Raw genomic sequence first — 21,486 nt, 5'->3', positions numbered from 1 at the left:
ATAACCTGTACAGCATAACCTATTATTTGGGGCAAGAGGAGAAAGTTCATGCAAGCAGAGATGGAGCTTATGCTGTATGAGCAACATAAACTTTCATTCACCAGGGCCAGTTTGGCTAAGAGCAGACATCCACACAAAACTCCAGACATGGCATCATTTCCCAAGGAAATCAGCCAGCCACCTGGTGGCAGGTTGATTGCATTGGACCATTTTCATCACTGAAGGAACAGCTCTTTGTTCTCGATGGGGAAAAACCAAACCAAACCAAACAACAAACAAACAAACTGTCTAGTATGGTTTTGCTTTTTTGTATTTCCTTCCTTTGATATTTCTGCTAAGCTCACACTCATGGTATTCTCTACAACATTATAGAATATGTGTGACAAAGAAACTTATATCAAATATTGAGCTTATGCCCATGGATCTCACTGAACCATCCTGTCCCCCTCATCCAGAAACAGCTGGTCTAGTAAAATTATGAAATGGCCTTTGGAAAGCTCTATTATGGCTCCAGCTGGTGAGAGCATGTTAGGGCTGGAATACTATTTTTCTGTGGATAAGATAGGCTCTAAATCAATGTAAATACACGGAGATGTTTTTCCTCAACTCAAGAGCTGAGAACCATGATACAAGAATGATATTTTCGGGGCTGGGGATTTAGCTCAGTGGTAGAGCGCTTACCTGGGTTCGGTCCCCAGCTCCGAAAAAAAGAACCAAAAAAAAAAAAAAAAAAGAATGATATTTTCAAACTGCTCCAAATGGGTTTCGTTTCTTTTTCTTGAAACTTACTTACTTATGTTGGTTTATAGGTCTTATTACCTAATGAAGAAATTGTGCCATAAGAAAGTACATTTATTTTTGGAACTGAAGACTACCATTGGTCATTTCAAACAACAGCAAAACCACATGAACAAGCTCCTTTAGAGAGCTGCTCTTCTTCCAATATTTGTTAACAAAAGTTAATGAAGAACTGCAAAAATCTATGGAAATGAGACTGTTAATACTATACTCTTCAGAAATGAGAATTTTAGTCACTCACCATAGTAAACAACCATGGTTAACTAAGGTACCTGCTGGAAACAATGAAAAGATAAGGGAAGTTATAGATATAATCTATGACTCATGACCAGTTACAGTCCAAACTGGAGCAAAATGGTGCAGGCTGTGTGGGTGTGCGTGTGTGTACATCCTTGGTATGTATGTCTGTATGTTTGTGTGCCCATCCATGTTTGCACATGCATATGTGTATATTGATGTTCCTTGACTTTTAATGAAAATATATCACAATAAACCCACTATATGTAGAAAATATAAATTTGACACCTAATATACAAAACATAATAGCTTAGCGAAACTGTGGAGTATTGGTTGTTTAGAATAGAGCATTTGAAGCAGATTTGGGAGCCACAGATATCTGTCACCACCCAGCATCTAAAGAAATTAGCATATCACTAGTCTGGCAAAAGATGAAAATTCAAAATACCGCAGCTGCCACTGGATGCCTACCACACAGGCACTGTCGTGAAGCCCGAAAGACATAAAAACAATGGTAATCGGGGAACATCTTTATACTGCAATTTTCTTGTCTTCAATACCTACTCTAACCAAAAGGTAATAATATTTGCTAAATATATCTCAGGATTAATTTAATAGGACACTTAAATGCAGGTTTGGCTAGGTTAAAGAGAAATGTGCACCTGGCAAAGATGGATAAGATACTTTCTGTCAATGAGAAAGATCAGCATATTTTGTCATCCAGGGAGCACTTCTATCAGCTTTGGGTGAAAGATATTTTATGTACATCTGTTACTTGGAAGGAAACAAGGCAAACATGAATGATTATAAAAACTGTGCTGGCAAGAACTACAAGACTGTGCTATAGGAAACTACATTTCCCAGATTCCCCCTTTTCATAACATTCAGAGTGAAAGCTGACCCAACATTCTATAGAATTGTGGGTGAAGTTTGTCAGATATAAGTAAAAGAGGAATCATCGAATTCAGACACCCAAATGTGTTTCCAGTGTGCCTTCCTTTTTCCTGACTCCGTGTTGCTTTCCACTGCTGACCTCACTGACCCTCCATCTGATGCCAATGTAAGAACCAGAGAAGTCACAGCTGCTCAGTCCCTGGCTCCCCATAGCCTTCCCAATCTCTCTTACTTGAAAGCTATAAAGCTTCTGAAAGTTCCCACTTGTCCATCTACACGGTTGGTGCTTTAGCCAAATTGGTTAGTGATTCTCAGATGTGCCTCCAATGAAATGTTTATTTTCAAGATGCTCCTTTGTGTTGGGACAATATTCTGTAAAGTCCTTATTTCCACAGGCAGTTACAAGGGCTCTGTCTTCCTAACCGAATCTTAACTAATGAAAGGGAGTCTGAACAGAGCTCTGGTTGTGCTGGTCACTTCCTTCAAGGCCTTACAAGAATCCCAAGCACACACACAATAGTATGTTGTGAAAGTGTGGCTCACTGTGGCATGAAAACCAAACAGGAAGCCTGGAACTAAGCCTAGATATTCTCCAGTAATAAGCGCCCTTTGGTTCTACATGCACTAAGTGGATTAACCACAGTTACAGTGCTCTGTGTTGAGCAACCGCCACCAGGGGGCAAAGATAATATCTTAATACAAAGCAGTAACAGTGAGAGTTGTTTACTTAATACCAGGATATAAGCATTACTGTACTGTGCGATTTATTCAAGCTGCCTTTTATCTCCACGAATCTTGCAGGTTAGATATTACTAACGTTATTTTCCTGAGAAGAAACAGATGGCCAGAGTGTATGTAACTTGCCTGTCTCAACAGTAAGGCAAGAAATCCTTCTAGGAAGACATTTGACTACTACTTACTTGGTAAACAATCTTGCCATGTTGGTCTCCAGGGCTCTCACTCCTGAGTCCTCTTTTTCTTGAGCATGTGTGTCTCACAATAACCTCCACACTGAATCCCTTTTAAACCGCACTGTGTTCTATCTCCTCTCTTTTCATATCCTTCTAGGAGGTTTTCACATAGAACCATTTCTCATGAACAATGTTCAATTGATGAATATTGTCTATAGACATTTTTGGGGGGCTTCTTAGAACTAAAACTTGTTCGTTCACTTATTTAACAAATCATTCTCATGCTTCTGAATAGCCGGTAAATGATTCCATCCCAATACTGAGGTGATCATAAAAAGCTCCATCAAGCAGGCCTCTGGTATTTTCAACACAGTAATTCCAATGGAAATATTATGGCGCAGTCAGAGAGCATCAACTGTGAAAAGGCCACTCCTTTTGCTCTTCTGCATTTTCTCTCCATAGAGTTGTCAATATCTATGTCTCATACAACGCATGGAGAAGACAGTTCAGTCTTTGTCTTCCTAACTGCTGACTAGAGAGGTTAGGTGCTCAGGCCTCAAGTAACTTATAGGCATAAATATCATAATTATAAAGAACTCACTGATGTACTGACATGGCCAAAGGGTCCCAACCTTAGCCGTTTGGCTGATGGTTCTTTGTACTCATGAAAAAGCAGTCTATGAAAAACAGGAGGCTGGGTCTAGTCTCTTAATCACATCTCTGCTTTGCACCTAGCTCGATGCATGACACAAAGTACATGAAGTACATGCCTAAGAAATGCAATGACTCAATTTCTCATCTAATACTTTTATTAATCAGTAAATAATGAGGTACTATTTGCCACATATTATGCATCAGACACCACACAAAGCTGCAACGAAACATGCATAATCCTTTCTCATATCTAACAGTCTCAAATTACTAAAGTAAGAAAGCCTTCCTGGTAACTCATACTATTATTACCCTTGGGACTGATTATACAGATCTGAGCTTCGGTTTCCTCAATGTCTAGCTGGTAGTTGGAAGAATTTCCTATTTTATAAAGTTATTTAGGTCTTAAGAGTGGTATGAATTGTTTAGACTATATAGTGCATCATGAAAATTAACTTAATATTTAGATAATTAAAATAATATGTCCACATGTTTTTGTTATTGTTTGTTTTGTTTTGTTTTTAAGACAGAGTTTCTCTATGTAGCCATGGCTGTTCTGGAGCTCATTTTGTAGACCAGGCTGGCCTTTAACTTAGAGATTTATCTGCCTCTGCCTTCTGAATGCTGGGATTAAAGGTGGCCATCACCACACAGCCAATATGCTCACATTGTTATGTTAATTTTATGAAGAATCCAGCAATGCTAGAATTGCTGTACTTTTCATCCAGATTTCTGCCATTTACTAAAGCTCTCTTTACATCATACTGTACATTTGACGTCCTGAACAGGATCTACTGTATCTCAAAAATAGAATGTAGATAGTAGATTCATAAAATAAAAACAACTCTAGGGTCACCAAGTGTCCTGATCTGAATACATTTTAGGAGACATAGAATCTCAGGAAACTACTCACAGTCGTGTACTAACGGGCCACTTGGTAGAATCATTTGGTTGAAAGAGCCATCATCCAAAATCAGTCTGATCTTAATATATGTTGGCTGCAGAGCAATTGGTTGCCAGACTTCGTACAGTATTCAGGCTCTGAGCCTGAAGGGTTTCTCCATTTTGTTTTGCACACAAAAGGTGAGCAGTGTATCCACCTACATTTTACAGACTGTTCCTCCATCCTGCTCCATTAACATTTATGCAAATTGTTAAACACGTTGCATTCCAAATCAGCATGAGATACTCTCCAGTCATGCATTAGATTTTTTTTTTTTTTGGTAAAATACACTGTGAAAACTTATTAGCTTAGTGGAAAGGACACACATATGTAAAAATAATTTTAAAAAATGTCTAGTGATTCTTGCTGCTCAGATAAAGATATCTCCAATTCCTACCACATCTGAGTCTTCATTATTCTCCACAATACAGTGAAGCCATTGTCCGTTTAAAACTTAAGGCACATGAGGAAAACATTGTACAGGTGTTCCATGAGCCGTTTTTTCCTGGGGCTTCCCAGTGGCTGAATTGAAATGCTAGATGGATGATTTTAAATGCTCCAGGTGGGGAAAGAAATGGATGCCTTAAGACTCTAGAACACCACTAAGTTTTTAAAGGCAGCAAGTTTTACTGACCTTTGGAAATTTTGTCTCTACTAAATACATTAAATATACTTTATATAGAATCAGTAGATATTTATCTGAGCAGATAACTTGGTTGTTGAATAATTTCTTCTTACCTTTGAGAATGGGTGACAAGTTATCTAAAACAAATGATAAGGACTGTATCCCCAGATAAAAGCATAAGCTACTCAAAAATTATCCTTAAGAGAAAACATTTCAAAACATGAAAATAAATACACCATGATCCAAAATGGTTACTTCACAAACGTGTTAGTCTGTAACAGTTAGAAAACCACTTGTTTTCTCAGAACTGAATTGCAGTTTGTGATAGTGGCCAGAAGAGGGCAGGGTCTTGCTTCTTATGACCCTAAAGTTCTTTGTGCATTTACAATAACTTTAAAGAGAACATTCAAAAATATTTCCTTTCTACAAATAGTAGCTAAAGAGTACAAAAACGGACATTCCAAAAAATATATTCAAATTTATTAGGATTGCTTACTATTGGTCATTTATCAGCAAATAAAATGTTTTTAAATACTTGGAACAATTTCTGGCTCATCTGTGGTGGAGGAGGAAAAGACGGGAGGGAAAAAGGAAGAGGGGAAGATAGAGTTGTTTTAGAATAATAACCACAATCTCCCACTCCTGGTTCATATTCTGCCATACGAATTTCTTTTTACACATGTTCACAACTATAACCCCAACTGTACAATAAAATAAAAGCATGTATGACTTTATAATAAAAGTGATAATTTAGGGAGAAAATTCATTAGTTTAAAATAATAGTATTTCCTGAAATAAGTTTATTCAAGGCATATATAATGATTAAATGCTTTTTGATTTAATAAATGCTAAAGAAAATCTAAAATATATTACACTGCTTAGAAAAATAGCAATTAAGACTGAGAGGTCATTCTTATGCTCTTTGAAGTACATTAATAAGGGTGTGTGCGTACATGCGTGTGTGCGTGCCTGTGTGTGTATGTGTTGCATGGCTCCAGAAACACCACAGAATGGTAGAGTGAATATGTTACAGGTGCTCCTGATTGGGCCTGAAATACAGTCTACCACCAGTTACTAAATGTTTGCTAGGAAGGTGGGGCGGCTCCCTAATCATCCCTGGAAATGCATAATCCAAAGTTGGCCGAAAAGGCAATGCTGGAACGAGTCCAGGCGTTAGGTAAGGCGACATAAAACCAGACAGTGCTCTTCCTGGAGAAGAATATGCCAGGCGCAGTGGGCTGAAAGCTAGCCTAGGATTGAAACTGTAGAGAGATGAATCTCCTCCGTAAGCAGCAGACGCAGCTTCAAGAGGAGAGAGAGCTGATTTATTATTTAGAGTCCCAAAGCCAATGCCAGCAAGACTAAAATCTGAAGCCCTCTGAAAGGCTGCATTTTCCAAGTCTGCATGTGCTAGGTCCCTGCAGTCTGGCTTATGTTCTTTCCCATTTAAGATCTGTTCAATGGCTTGGACTACATCTCCCTTGCAGAACTGTAGGATGCCTTCTAAGCGGCTACGCTTGTAACCTGGAAAAATCCTGGTAAGAATTCCGAGAGGGTCTCGTGGTCTTGAGGTCACCGTGGAAAGGCTGGCTGTGGTAGCAGTGTAGTCTCTGGCCCACTCGCTTTCATTCCCTGATTCCAGGTCAGAGGAAGAGAAGGACCTGGGGCTGTCTTCTCCTCCTGACTGATCCGTGGGGCAAGGAGACAGGATGATGGTCGATTTGTCCGACTGTTCTGAAATAGATGACATGAAGCCCTGTTTCTCCATGGTAACATTACCGTTAGATGATCCCGGAGAACGGTGATGAGTGTTGGAGACTGGTTCTTCGTGTCTACTCTGGCATGACTCACAGTTACTCTGTTTTGGTTCTGCAGAAAACAAAATAAATCAGTCATAAAAATTTGCCACAACAAAGTTATGTCCACCTAAAGACAATGATGGATGAAATAATTCACTCATTCACTCTGTGTGTGTGTGTGTGTGTGTGTGTGTGTGTGTGTGTGTGATGCTGTCTATACAGTATAATTAGCAATTTTGATTCACCCAAAACCATCTTCATGAAAGTCACATTTTAAAGATCATGCAGAGCTAGCCTGTGTGGGTACAGAGGAGGTTTCTCATGCATTTCAGGATATAAAGTTATACAGTTAGTACCTAAATCTCTTAGAAATTAAGGATCAAAAAAGGAGAGTTTGTTGTTACTCAAAGTGTCAATGTGCCACACCGTCTTGGAATTAAGAGATTTTTCAAATTTTGCTTTGGTCTAAGTGATGTTCTTCTGTCCCACACACAATGATCCTATATAAAAAGAACTAAGGAAAACAAGTTGTGAATATTCCACTTAATTTAAATGGTGATCTGCAATGTTTTCTGGTGTTTCCCTGTATCTTTAAGAAATAGTCCTAAACATGCTCTATAAAAGTTTACAGTTTATTTAAAATGTAAATTATATCCAATTTAACACTAGAGGGGTCAAAATGCTGTCACTACATAAAATACTTGATAAAAGAAAAGTTTGAAATGTAAGTAAAAAATACATCTAATAAAAAATTTTAAAAAAAGAAAAAAGTTGTGGCAATTTTAAGACTGCACACTGGTGTTTTCAACTTTAAGTAATATAAAAACTTGTCGAATGGCATTTGCCACATGGAAATCAATTTCTATTACTCTTCTGTTCCACTTGCTTCTACAGCAACTCACTGAGTATTACTCCTGAAACATAGGAAATATCAAAATTAAATCTCTGTCATTTTGTCTAAAAATAATGTATTACTTCTAGATTGAACTCCCAGGACAAATATCTCTAAAGAAATACTAGTTTCAAGCTGCGCTTGGGGGCTTACAACTGTGATTCCAGTACTGAGGAAACTGTGGTAGACACTTGGTATAATTCCCTTCATCCCTGTCCTCTCTACTTCTGGGGATTCTTTTATTCATTGTTTTAATTTTGGATACTGATAGTTTTCCTTCCTTTGAACATAAGCATCTTTTACATAGGAAAATGTTATTCCCCTCTGAATCACTGTAGGTCTTTGTCTAGTGAATGAATAAGTCTGTGAATGAATGATATATACAATATCTTACAATAGTGTATTCATGTTGTTTTAAGACGGGGTAGTCAATTTAGAAAGCCAATGAAGATGCCTCTAAAATATAGACTTGTTTTTTTATACACAAGTCGTTGTCACAAAATAATCTAATACAATCATAGGCCTGCAAATTGTACCCCTTAGTACAAAAAGTTTACATAAATCCGTACCATCAGTCAAATCTCGTTAACAATGTACTAAAAGAATGCTGCAGTCTCTCACCTGTCTTGATCTTCCGTGAGAAAGGCTTAAAGTCCATTGATCTATTGAAATAAACTAGAGCATGTGTCCAAACTTGACGTAAGAGAATGCAAATTTTTAATGCAGAGATGGACTTCTTTCAAAATTACAACCTGTTTTGCTAAGATCTGCAGTTTTGACCACCAAGCAAAGTTTCTAATTAATAACTTACCGCCGGTTATCGCATAACTTCGTGTGATACAACCTGTTTGGCATTTTAACAAAATGATTTAAAGGAAATTCTCATTCAACATCGGTCCTCTGGATGGCCGAAATGCATGGCCAACACGATTACATTGATATTCCAGGAAAAGTTGATTTGGGGTCATTTTAGTTATAGACACAAACAAGAGATACTAGCCATGACTTTGAGGTCAGAAACTACACGGAAATACTAACACACTCTGCTGCGTTCTCTCCAGCTACAAACTGACACTCTCGCCAATGGTTTCACAGTCAACAGAGAAGGCTCAAACTATTTCCAATGAGAACTAAATGTTAGTCCCTACAGCTTTTCTCTCCTTCGGGAATTGTGCTTAAAGAATTAAAATGGAGTTGGGGAGGGAGAGAAAGAGGTGAGCAATTTCGGTTTCTTCTTATGTGCTAACTGGTGACAAAACTCTGTCCCAAAACCAAAGATGGCCAAATAACCACAGTCAGCTGGTTTCCTGTGCAAGAACACTCTGGTTTTACAACTGGAGTGAGTGATAGCACACCCGCTAAAGTTTTCTCTCAGTGCCTGCGTAAGTTCTTGCCACAGAAAAAGTCAAAGCAGACCGTGCCTACATCCTCTCCCGGTCAGCCTGCGGCTGTGATCACCTATACTTCACTGTTTTCATTATCTTTATCAACTGTCAACAGGAATGAGCTCTTCTAGTGAAAGCCTAACTATTCCCACCCTAGCCATCCACAGGGCAGATCCGCATTCCTCAACTTCAGCACTTCTTTCAAACAATTCTTTCTGCCCACTATAAGGGAGCTGCTGCTCCTTTCTACACATTCTTCCAGAACAGTCATTTTCTCACGCGAAAAGCAAACCAAAAGACTCACCCTGCTTTCTCTCAGCAAAATCTTGCTGGAAAACCTCGAAAGCTGGGACAGACCGGCTCCCAGGGTGTCTAGAGGCACCCGCTCCCAGAGCAGCTACAGTCATGGGGCTACTCAAAACCTGGGGACTCTCGGTCCTGCCGCTGCCCCCCGAGGCTGGAGCCCCGGGCCCCGATGGCCCCTGGTACAGGAGCCTGTGCAGCCCACGGGCCTCGCTCTCCTCCTGCGCCTGCTGCCTGCGCAGCGCCACCTGCGCGGCCATGACACGCTGGCGCTCGGCGATCAGGGTGCACTTGGCACACGCGCAGTCCCGCCAGCGGCAGAAGCGCTTGTGGCCCTTGAGCGCTGACACCACGCCATGGTTGCGACAACGGGCGCACTTCGGGGTCCGCGGGTAGCCGCAGCCCACCGCCCCCAACGCCCTATCCAGCCCAGGACCCGGAACGCATCCTGCGCGACCCGCACTTGCGGTGGATCGCAGAAAAAGGCCAGGCGGCCTTAGGAAAGTCGCGGACACCGGGATCCCCGACGACACCGACCGCGCAGCCGAAGCGGGAGCAACAGCCCGCCCTGGGCCCAGATGGGGTCGGCACCCGCCACTGCGGTCTCTACGAGGAAATTGCTCCATTGTGAGAAGTCGCTTCTGAGGAGTGGAAACCAGCAAGGGCGCGCTGTCCAGAGCGACCCTGTAGAGATATCCGCTGAGGACCGGCCTAGGTCCCGCTGTCCTGCTCCACGCACTGACGATGAGTTTGGTCTCCTTTCCCAGAGCAAGAAATCGCGGAGTCTAAGAGCTCCAGAACCTGACCGAGGGCGCAGCCAGCCAGTGAGCCTCTGAGTCTAGAGGCTGGGACAGTGTCCTGAGCGCTGCCAGTCTCCTGAGCCTAGGAGGGCCAGGCTGGAGGACCACCCCGCCCACCTGGTAGGCTGGCCAAGGAAGGAGGCCAAGGGAGGGCCTAGGGCTGAGAGTGGGGACTTTCAGGGAGGTGGCCTGTGGGATAGTTTAGAAACGGTCCTGATCAGACTGAAAGGTCCATTAAGAAAAAGAAACCTGTATGTAGTTAGATATTCACCCCCCTGTCAGATGTAGAGTTAGTGAAGGACCTTTCCTAATCTGTGGGCTGTCATTTTGTCCTAATGACAGTGTCCTTTGGCTTACAGAAGCTTTGCGTTTTCATGAGGTCTCATTTATTAATTGTTGACATTAGTGCCTGAGACATTGGTGTTCTGTTAAGGAGATTGTCTCCTGTACCGACAAGTTCAAGTCTATTCCTACTTACTGTTCTATTAGATTCAGTGTCTCTGGTGATAGCCAAAATATATACAGAACTGAAGAAGATATACACCAACAATCTGAATAACCCGACTAGATGGGGCACAGAGCTAGAGAGAGATTTCTCAACAGAGGGATCTCGAATGGCGGAAGAGCATGTAAAGAAATATTCAAAGTCCTTAGTCATCAGGGAATGCAAATCAAAACAACTCTGAGATTCCACCTTAAACTCATCACACCGACCGAGATGAAAATCTCAAAGGACAGCACATGCTGGCAAGGTTGTGGAGCAAAGGGAACACTCCCCCACTGCTGATGAGAGTGCAAACTTGTTCAACCACTCTGGAAATCCATGTGGCGGTTTCTCACAAAACTGGGAAGAGCTCTACTTCAAGACCCAGCTGTACCACTCCTGGACATATACCCAAAAGATCTCTCACCACCCCACAAAGACACATGGTCAACTATGTTCATAGCAGCTGTATTTCTAATAACTGGAAACCACCTAGATGTCCCTCAAGAATGGACAAAGAAAATGTGGTCCGTTTGCACATTGGAATACGACTCAGGTATTAAAAACAAGAACATCATGAACTTCATAGGCAAATGGGTAGAACTAGAAAATATCCTGAGTGAGATAACCCAGACTCAAAAGGACATGCATGGTGTGTACTCACTGATGAGTGGATGTTAGCCATGAAGTACAGGCTAACCACACGGCAGTCAACAGACTTAAAGAAGCCAAATAACAAGGAGACCCGAGGGAGAATGATTGAATCTCTCTCAGAAGGAGAACAAAGTAGATATCGGAGGTTGATGGAAGGAGGAGCAGGGTGGGAGAGGGGATGGGAAGGAGAAGGGGTAGGGAGAGAGATCATATGTAGGGAGAGCAGGAGACAGAGATAGGAAATGAGTAGAGGCAGGGGAGAGGGTGAAATCTCTTAGACCACAGGACATACATGCCAGTAACCTGGGATAGGGAGAGGTCCCAGAGGGTCTATGGAGGTGACTCTAGCTGAGACTCCTAGCAGAGGGGAATATGGCTTCTGAGGTGGCCATTTTCTATAGCCAGGTTCAAGTCCAAGTGGAGGAGTAATGACAGCAACCCACCCACAAAAACTTCAGCCCAAAATATGTCCTACCTACAAGATGTGCAGGGACGGGCTGGAGAGATGGCTCAGCCGTTAAAGGCTAGGCTCACAACCAAATATATAAGATGTGCAGGGACAAAGATAGAGTAGAGACAGAGGGAAAGGCTAACCAATTACTAGCCCAAATTGAGACCCATCCCATGGGCAAGAACCAATCCCTGACACTATTAATACTTCGTTGTGCCTTCAGACAGGAACCTAGCATAACTGTCCTCTGAAAGGTTCCACCCAGCAGCCAATGGAAGGAGATGCAGAGACGTTAGGTGAAATTTGGGGAGTCTTATGAAGTAGTTGGAAGAAGGATTGAGGGACCAGAAGAGGACAGGGATTCCACAGGAAAACTGACAGAATCAACTAACCTAGACCCTTGGGGGCTCCCAGAGACTGAATCATCAACCAGAGAGCACACACTGCACTTAGGCCCCCTGCAGATGAGCAGCTAGGTCTTCATGTGAGTCCCCAACAACTGGAGCCTGTGACCTGCTTGCCTGTGGATTCCACTCCCTTAAATGGACAGCCTTGTCTGGCCTCAGTGGGAGATGCTGTGCCTAATCCAGCAGCAACTGGATGTGCTGTGTGTGTGTGTGTGTGTGTGTGTGTGTGTGTGTGTGTGTATGTGTGTTACCCAGATTGGCAAGAGTGTCTTGAAAGAGTTTTCCCTCACCTATTGAATGACCTTGTGAACTTTAAAAACATACCCAGAATGGGGGAAGGACTTGCATGAGGAGGTACTGGGAGGAAAGGGGGGCTATTATTGGGATGTAAAGTGAATAAATAAATTTATTTTAATCAAATAATTATTTTAAGAAAAGAAAAAGAAACCTTTTACCCCCACGACCTAACTCCATCATTTTCTCAAGGAATGAATTATAAAAATAATAATGCCAATACCTTACCTTTACTGCCCTTATTTAAGCAAGAGTTTAAGTTCTTTCTTAAGCTCCCTGTTTTGACTAAACTGGACGATTTGCTTTTAACTTTTCTTCTTTCCTTTTCCTAGATGAAGTCTTCATGGCACCAATATGACAGAGAGACACAAGACAGCTTGGAAGACTGTGGCTGCTTCTCATAGAAAAGGTAGTTTAAAGAGCTCCAGAGGCAGCTTCCAGTGTATAGCCAGATTAATTCAGAGTCAAGGTGTTTCACGTGCTTTTTATTCACTCACATGCGCACATCTTACGGGTGCACACACATAGGATAAAGGGAGTATGTTTAAAACATTTGCTCTAAGGTTAGTATGCATCTCTACTCTGGAACTATTTATGAATAGCACTTGTGTTAAAGCTCTCTCAAAAACTACTTCACATTTTTCTTGTGAGATACTAAGAAGGCCATGAAGATCAATCAAGGCTTTAATTGTTAAGAGAGCATGTTGCTCCTAAACCAAAGGAACATTTGAAGCAGAAAATTCATGAATATCGGCAATAAATGAAAGAAAGAGTCAGCACTCTGCAAAGCCCTTATTAAATATTCAACTGCTTTAATAGGCATAGGGACTCTGGCCCTAACAGTGGCAAATAATCATGTTCTTTTAGTTATTCATGATATTTCCAGGTTGGATAATGACTCTTGCCTGCCCACTCAAAATCTTCACCAGCACCATGCATCACCTCCTGACATACACACATCTTCTCACAGAGACATGCTACCCTTCGTAAACATTGCTATGACCTTGGGAACTTTAAAAACATACAATTGTGCCAAGCCAAGTGTTCTGATTCTTTTGAAGTGAATTTTAAACTGTCCTGGTGATGAGGGTCTGCCTAGAACTACCATAGCTCTCTGGCATTTATGATAACCAAATGCTTTCAAATCTGCCTAAGGCCTAGTGATCCACAGCTGTGGGAATAATAGCCAACATGTGATAGATGAGTTTTTACAGCTACATGAGACATAACATGAATAATAATAAAAAGTCCCTGTTTCTAGTCACTTAGAGAACTAGTTACATAAACAAAACTGTGTAGGTTGGCAAAAATGTCTTGAAGGGTTTTCCTCACTTGCTGAGTTTACCTCATAATGTGACCACAAAAAGGCCTGCACATTTAAAGGAGCTACTAAAATTTAGCAATGTCCTCCTTTTTGTATTAGAAACTAATGTTCCCTTACAGTATGGCAAGTGATAGAGGCTTCCTTTCAAGAAAATGAAACTAGTTTCTAGCTAAATTTATTGGAATAAAATGTGTGCAGTTTGAAAACGGAAAGCCTGAGGTGATGCATATAAACACACATGGGATAGAAAACACACATGGGATAGAAGATACACATGGGACAGAAGACACACATGGGATAGAAGATACACATGGGATAGAAGACACACATGGGATAGAAGACACACATGGGATAGAAGACACACATGGGATAGAAGACACACATGGGATAGAAGACACACATGGGATAGAAGACACACATGGGATAGAAGACACACATGGGATAGAAGACACACATGGGATAGAAGACACACAAGGGGTAGAAGATACACATGGGATAGAAGACACACATGGGATAGAAGATACACATGGGATAGAAGACACACATGGGATAGAAGACACACATGGGATAGAAGACACACATGGGATAGAAGACACACAAGGGGTAGAGGACACACATGGGATAGAAGACACACATGCTTCTCTGGATGCCTTTAAACTCAGCCAACAGACATGTTAGGTCTGCTGAAAACAGCAAGACCGTTTCTGAATGAATAAAAGCCTTTGCCCTAAAAGGAGGAGCAGACCACCAAGGAAGCCCACTCTCATCACTTAGATTCAATTGTACTGGAAATGATGGCCAATATAACCAGGCAAGAAAAATGACAGTGAATTCATTCAGATCAGAACAGATGTCATAAAAGTCACTCTATTTACAGGTTAAGTGACCTACATATATGCAAAACTTTCTGGGGGGGAAAAAAACTCTTAAAACTAAGCAGCAGCTTCTGACAGTTTGCCAGGCATAAGATGAATATTCATAATCTTTGCATTATAATATATTAAGACAGTCAAATAGCCAGTGAGGTAAGTGAGAAGATAAACCTATTCGTGGTAGCATTCAGATCTAAAACATTTGAGCTATTTGTAATGAAATGCATGAAAATTTGAAAACTAACAAAGTTGTGCTAATATAAAGATACTGTGTTCCTGAAACGTGTTCAGGAAACACATTTCTTGAAACAGCTAAGGTATTGTCTGTCTACATTTGTAAATTATTCAGTCTTCAAGATAAAATTACAGTGGGTTTTTATTTCTTTCATAGAAACTGTCAGGTCCTTTCTTAAAACAATAGGAAAGTGCAGAGAAATAACTTTATCAGGGCTTAAAATATCTTTAGAAAAGAATAAACTTGCAGAACAAACATTACCTTGTTCCAAGAATTATTGCAAAGTCATGCCAATCGAAATTGTAATACGACGGAATGGAGTTTAGAAAAACACTTGCAGATAAAGATGCTGTTTGCAGATGGGCTGAGACACCTGGCAAGGGGGGGATACTGGGGGTCCCCCTCCTCACAAAAGAATGGGAGGGGAGAGGGGGAGGATCTGTGTGAGGGGGAACAGAGAGGAGATGGGGTGCTGATATTTGAATGTAAAGTAAGTGAATGAATGAATGAATGAATAAATAAATAAATAAATAAATAAATAAATAAATAAATAAATAAAAGAAAAGGGCTGTTCTCCCAGGATGCTTTGCCAGAACAATTGGGCATCTGTATAAAAAACATTCACTGTGACTTATATCTCTCATCACAGATAAAAGGAACTGAAACTGTTCTATGGCATAATGGTCCTAAAACTAAGTAGGAGAGAACGAAAACCACATGGGATAGAAGACACACATGGGATAGAAAACACACATGGGGTAGAAAGATATACAACACAGTTTGATAGACGTGAGACCTCACCAACCCTCGTTCTCCAGGATAGAAAAATAGTGATTGCAAAAGATCAGAAGAAAAAAAGGAGAGAGGAGAGATAACCATTGTGGTATTGTTTAATTGTTTTAATTGGATTTTGCTCATCATACATCTGCATGCCTAAACTTACATAATCATGCACACTAAACGCCACAAGTTCATCGTGCAATCACTTGGGCTCAGCCAAATCTACTCCTCTAAGCAGAAAGCATAGACCGACATGAGAGCAAAATGAGCAAAAGTAGTTAACTTCAAACCCAAAGCTGGAGTAAGGATTTACATATGTAACATATATACTGGAAAGCCTGAATCTTTCTCTACTCCTCTCCTCTCTGTCTTTGCACCTCCCTTACTTTCCCCTTTCCTGGGGCCTCACCTCTCCTTGTTTCTTATCTTAATACTATGGGTTCCTTCTTTCCCTCAAATTATGTATTCTTCTTTTTCTTCCTTTTTCAGTCCATCTGACAGCAACTGAATACTGCCCCTGTTTTCATAAGTTACACTAAGAAGTTAACTGCTACAATTTAACAATGGCCTCACTTTTATCAAATGAGAAGGCAGTGTGTTTAATTGAACTGTCTGTACTACAACTATTGTATTTTCAAATGTGTTCTAAATAAGCATCTGATGGATGAAAACTGGTGATGTTCATCAGATGCGAGGAAAGGCAGCTAGCCTATAAATACTATTTTTCTCCACTCCAAAGCACCTACACATTTTCACTTTTTAAAAGATCAGTTTTATTGCAAGTCTGATTCCCTAGCTAACCTGGACTCTGGAAGTCAACTGACATTTGTTGTTATGCCACACCAAACACTGGACCTGGAGGGGTGGAGGCATTGTTCTATAATTGTAAGTAAAGGTCTGTCTCTTCATAACTGTCCTAGGTGCACCATTTATCGACTCAGTGTCACAGGTGGAATACAAGTCTTTCAAGGATATTCTGAAAAATGTGGTTCATTTCATTTGTCAATGAGGCCTGTAGTTATTTTCCACTAATGTTCTTGACCTGTACAGTCTCATAGCTACCTGTCTGCAGCCTCTTTCATAATGTCTCTCATTACAGCTGTCTGAACTTCGGCTAGCAGTACCCAACTCTCACAGGAATTGTCCCATGTTTTCTCTTGTCAGGGGTTCTCGCCTTCTGAGACAAAAGTCCAGAACAAGGCAAAATATCCTGAGTCCTAATTTTGCTTTCCACTTTCAGGTTTTCCTTGGGTTTTTTTCAGGCTAATTCTTCTAGTACCTCTAAAAAGTTTTATTTCTATAATTTACAACTCAAATTTTCAAATAGCCTTTTATTTTTTAATTGTTTTCTTTATTTACATTCTAAATGTTGCCTCCCTTCCTGGTCCACACTCCAAGAGTAATTCATCCCATCCCTCCTCCCCTTTGCCTCTGAGATGGTGCTCCCCACTCCACTACCCACCCACTCACCCTTACCTCCCCTCCTCACATCCCCCTTCCCTGATGCATCAAGTCTCTACAGGATTAGGCACATCCCCTCCCACTGAGGCCAGACAAGGCAGTCCTCTGCTACATATGCCAGGAGCCACAGACTACCCCATGTATGGTCTTTGGTCTGTGGCTTAGTTTCTGGGAGCTCCCGGGGTCAGGTCTTCATTTAATGGTTGTTACACTTCTAGACATTTTCCCCAAACAGTGCTTTGTTTTAGGAAAGAGTTTAAGACAACATATGAATAGTCTTGAAAAGGAGAAAATGAGCTTCTCAGAGTCTTCTTGTGATACACAATTGAATTTACAAAGCAGAAATCCAAGAAAATGAGTACAGACTGCAACTGACAGAAGCCCAGGAAACAGAAGGGAAGATAGGATGTTCTCAGATACTGTTGAGAAAGGAAAACCAAACTGGATGACACTGAGGGACGACATTGTGAGAGGACCAGGCGCTTGGGTGGGAAAGTTCTACATGGCCTAGTTTTACATCCTTTAAGATGTGCAATTCCTTCATTTGGTTTGGAATATATACGAGAACACCCTGGTCCATTTAGTCTGAGGCTTTCCAAGCCAAACTGTGTGGGGCAATGCCATGGCTTGTCAGATGACCATGGGCAGGTTTTGAAAAGCATTTGTCTTTCCTTGTACTTGCCCAGGGTATTAAAGAACATTGAGAGGCCACATTGTACAGCATAACAGACATGCCAAACTGATATTTCACATTTTATGTTATATAATTATTCTACTTTGCATTATTAATTTTATTTCATGTCTTCCTCTTTTAAAGGACATGAATATATGTTCCTCAAAAGAGGCTTTAGAAATCAAATTATTTGCTTAGAATAAGGCTTCACAGGTATTAACACTGACTAAATGTTGCAAATACTTTTAAACCTTTTGATTTATGTCAGAAATTGCTTCCCTAAAATGTCCATGAATTTGAATTCTACTATGTACTTCATTTGGCCATCGCCCCATGTCTTCTTGCTTTAAAAAAAAAAAAAACCAAAAAGAAAAATCAAGTAAGTAGACAAGCCCAAGAAATTGATGTTTCATTTTCCCGAATTAAGAGTAACAAACCTGAAATTCCACAAGGAAAATAATCCAAGAAAATTTTGCTTGATAAGAGGTGAAATGTGATGTGGGGGATAAAAGCGAACTGTAGCAAAATATCCAATCATAACATCACATACCCTGATGGGTCTCTCAAAAATCTACATAGACTCGTACAAAGTGCTAAGTTAACCAATCTGCTACAAAAGAATCTGTTGACTTGCAGACTATCGCACACATGATGCTCAAGACTCTTTATTGAGGCCACTTACTATTTTACAGAGACAACCAATTGTCTCGGAGAATTTCTCCCTAGGATAATCTAATATTCAGACTCCTTAAAATGTCCAAACTTCTCGGCACAAATCAGCAGCATGGTGGCAGCTGCTGTGCAAGTAAAAACACCCCCCTGCTGGGTAGCCCTGCTGGTGACTCAGAGTTAGCCTGGCTGGCTTGCTCATCAAAAGCCAAGAGTCCTACCTAACAGCAGTGCCACTTTAAAGTCAAGGTGTGGGGATGGAGAAATGTCTTCATGGTTAAGAGTTCATGCTTCTCTTGAAAACACCGGAGTTCAGATTCTAGCACCTATTTCAGGTCACAAGTGCCTGTAATTCTAATTCCAGGGAATCCTAGGTTCTTTCTAGCCTCTCTGGCACCTTCACTAGCAGTGGCATTTATACACACAGACACACACGTGCGCGCGCACGCACAAACACATACACATGCACATACACACAATTGAAAATAAAATAAATTTTTGTTTAAAAAAAGGGAAGGTATTTCCTTTGCAAATTTAAAATAAAAGTCCTAAAGTCTTTCATTTCCACGTCTTCTTCTAGTAAACTTCAGGAACAATTCTCCTGTTCTCTCTTTGCTTTTGTTTTTCTTTGCCACACCCCACCATGTAAACAGCAGTAAGTCAGAACTCAAAGCAAGACTTTTTCTGGTACTTACCCAACTAGAAATTTGAAACATCTTTTCCTTTTACTCTGCGGAATAAGCAAAGGCAAATTAGATACGTTTTTATTCCTGTCAAGCTGATTTCAAAGGCACTCTTTCTCTGTGAATGGCACTGTTGTGAAGCCTTGCCAATTGGCCTTAAAGAAACAGTTAAAAGCCTTCTTAGGGAGTTCCTATCCCCCCACCCAGTTTTGAAAACCAATGTGATTACCTTAAAACAGGATAGATGCTAGTGTTTATTCTTAAATATATTCTGCCGATTGTACCCGAAGAAGATATGTAAATCAGCTCCTCAAATATAACCAAATATCTATTTATACTTTGGGAGAAATTATTGTAGAAACAAGAAAACATCTTGCTCATTTTTATAATAAAGTGTGATAAAGATGGCTTTGAAAGTTTTGCATTAGAGCCTTCTGTCTTCTGTAGCCTGCCGGGCTGTGGTACCTATGGTAGAAATGTCCCAATTAAAAAGCCATGTGAGTAAGAAAAACAGCTTCTATTCAGCACAAGTAGCCTAAGCAAATACATCGGGTAAATCCACCCCTCCTTGGCTCCTTGCCATTTCCATCTCCTGGTTTTGAAATCCCGGTCTTTGTAAGTATCAGGTGGTTGTGATGAGGTGTTGTCAGGCCTCTGACAGAGTTATTGTACTGGGTAGAGACTGGTGGGTTTTGATCAGTGTCTTCAAAGTCAAAGCTTGGAAACTAATAGCTGCACATGAAAACCCAGAGCCATAATGCAGCTAACATGGGGCTCTTTCAGGTGGCCCCAGGGATCGACTTAATTCTCATGTGCAGCTCCACTGCAATTAGCGGTGTGCAATGGGGTGGGAAGATGCACACGAAGACACATAGCTTGAGACTCATTATCAAATGTGATTCTGGAAAATAATCACCAGAGGGAGAAAGGGGAACTCTCATTTTATTACTTACTTTTTTTTTTTTTTTGGCTTTTTTTTTCTGACTCTGATTACCATATTGCTCTTAAAACATCACTTATCGGTTCAATCTCTGTAAAAGATTCAATCTCTGAAAGAATACTTATGTTTAGCTTCTGAGCTCTTATGTCGCTATTTTATAATATCCTGGGTGACAGACACTTCCCTTTATGACTTTTCATGTTTTATTTTTATATTCTTATATATTCTATACTCTTGTATATCTCTTTTTTTAAAGACCATAAATACTTTAAATTGCTTTAAAAATAGAATGCGTTCCTGCTTTTTTTTTTTCAACTTTCTTCTCCACAAGGTTATTGACAGCAACTAAGAATAGAGAGGCATTTCATTTACCTATCCGTGAGACTCCCACAATTGCCCTGCTCACACCCACTGACACAGCCTCGTAGCTGTGTATACAAACACACAGGGTTCCTTAAAGAAACTGAAATCACAGGTGGAAAACACATGATTAAAAAGTCAAATAAATCCACATTTAAACATTAACTATGCCATATGCTTCTTTAATATTGAGACACAGTGGGGTGCCTTAAGAAACTCATTCAGTCCAGGGAGGTAGCAGCTGGGCTCTGTCAAGATGTCTGTTCACTCCACTTATGAAAGAGAAAAAAGAGTGAGCATGCCCCCATTCTTCCTGGGTTTGCAGCAATCATGACAGCACAAGGTCAGTGCAATGAAAAAACCGCAAGCATATCTTCTTTCTCAGCACCTGATTTGGTAAATGACGTCTTAATAAATACTTGTGTTCTTCAATAAGGTAACGATGCCTAACTTTTTGTTCCTGTTTTGAATTTTTATCATGAAAAATTAAAACTGTCCCAGAATAACTAACTCATCCAGCACGGCCACACTGCGGACAAATAGATTCTGATAAATTATGTGCCCATAAAAGAGGCTTTCTCATGTCTGTTTCGGCTTTATGGATGTCAGAGCAAAATGGATGTCCTAATAATATCCATCATTCCTCTCCAGTCTTGTAGGGTTTGGAGAAAGGCCTTGGTTCCCAAGGCAGCAGCTTCCTCATCTCTAATATGTAGCTTTAGATGCTCCATTTATGTCAGTCACATCGGGAGTCTACTGAATACTCTGAGAACACGAACAAGTCCACATATAAACAGAATTTTATGTAGCACCCCAAGCCCACTTCGAAATTGAGAACCGCGGAATAAAAGGTGTCTGAACTTTCTTTCTGATTTAAAATTCCATGACTCTTTTTTAATATCACTGTAAAACCCCCTAATCCATGAAGCACTGATGCTAAACCAAGAGAGCCTCTAAAGTT

At 40.6% G+C, this 21,486-nt stretch overlaps 1 protein-coding gene and 1 long non-coding RNA gene across 2 annotated transcripts; one reads left to right on the top strand and one right to left on the bottom strand.

Moving 5' to 3' along the window:
- Window positions 1-3,636: 3,636 nt before the first annotated feature.
- Dmrta1 (DMRT-like family A1) lies at window positions 3,637-10,177 on the bottom strand. Its single transcript, NM_001107945.1, has 2 exons — window positions 9,440-10,177; window positions 3,637-6,928 (listed from the first exon to the last, which is right to left on the bottom strand). Exons 1-2 carry the CDS (start codon window positions 10,062-10,064, stop codon window positions 6,087-6,089), a joined length of 1,467 nt encoding a protein of 488 aa, NP_001101415.1. The 5' UTR covers window positions 10,065-10,177; the 3' UTR covers window positions 3,637-6,086.
- Window positions 10,178-10,851: 674 nt separating this feature from the next.
- On the top strand, window positions 10,852-15,214 carry LOC103692411 (uncharacterized). The gene is made up of 2 exons (XR_592594.4): window positions 10,852-11,278; window positions 12,861-15,214. It is a non-coding gene; the product is annotated as an uncharacterized LOC103692411 (long non-coding RNA).
- Window positions 15,215-21,486: the final 6,272 nt, after the last annotated feature.

The sequence above is a fragment of the Rattus norvegicus genome, chromosome 5 (assembly GCF_036323735.1).
Source record: "Rattus norvegicus strain BN/NHsdMcwi chromosome 5, GRCr8, whole genome shotgun sequence".
Classification (NCBI taxonomy): domain Eukaryota; kingdom Metazoa; phylum Chordata; class Mammalia; order Rodentia; family Muridae; genus Rattus; species Rattus norvegicus.
Note: the sequence above shows the minus strand (reverse complement) of the source record. Positions and strands in the feature narration are given on the sequence as shown.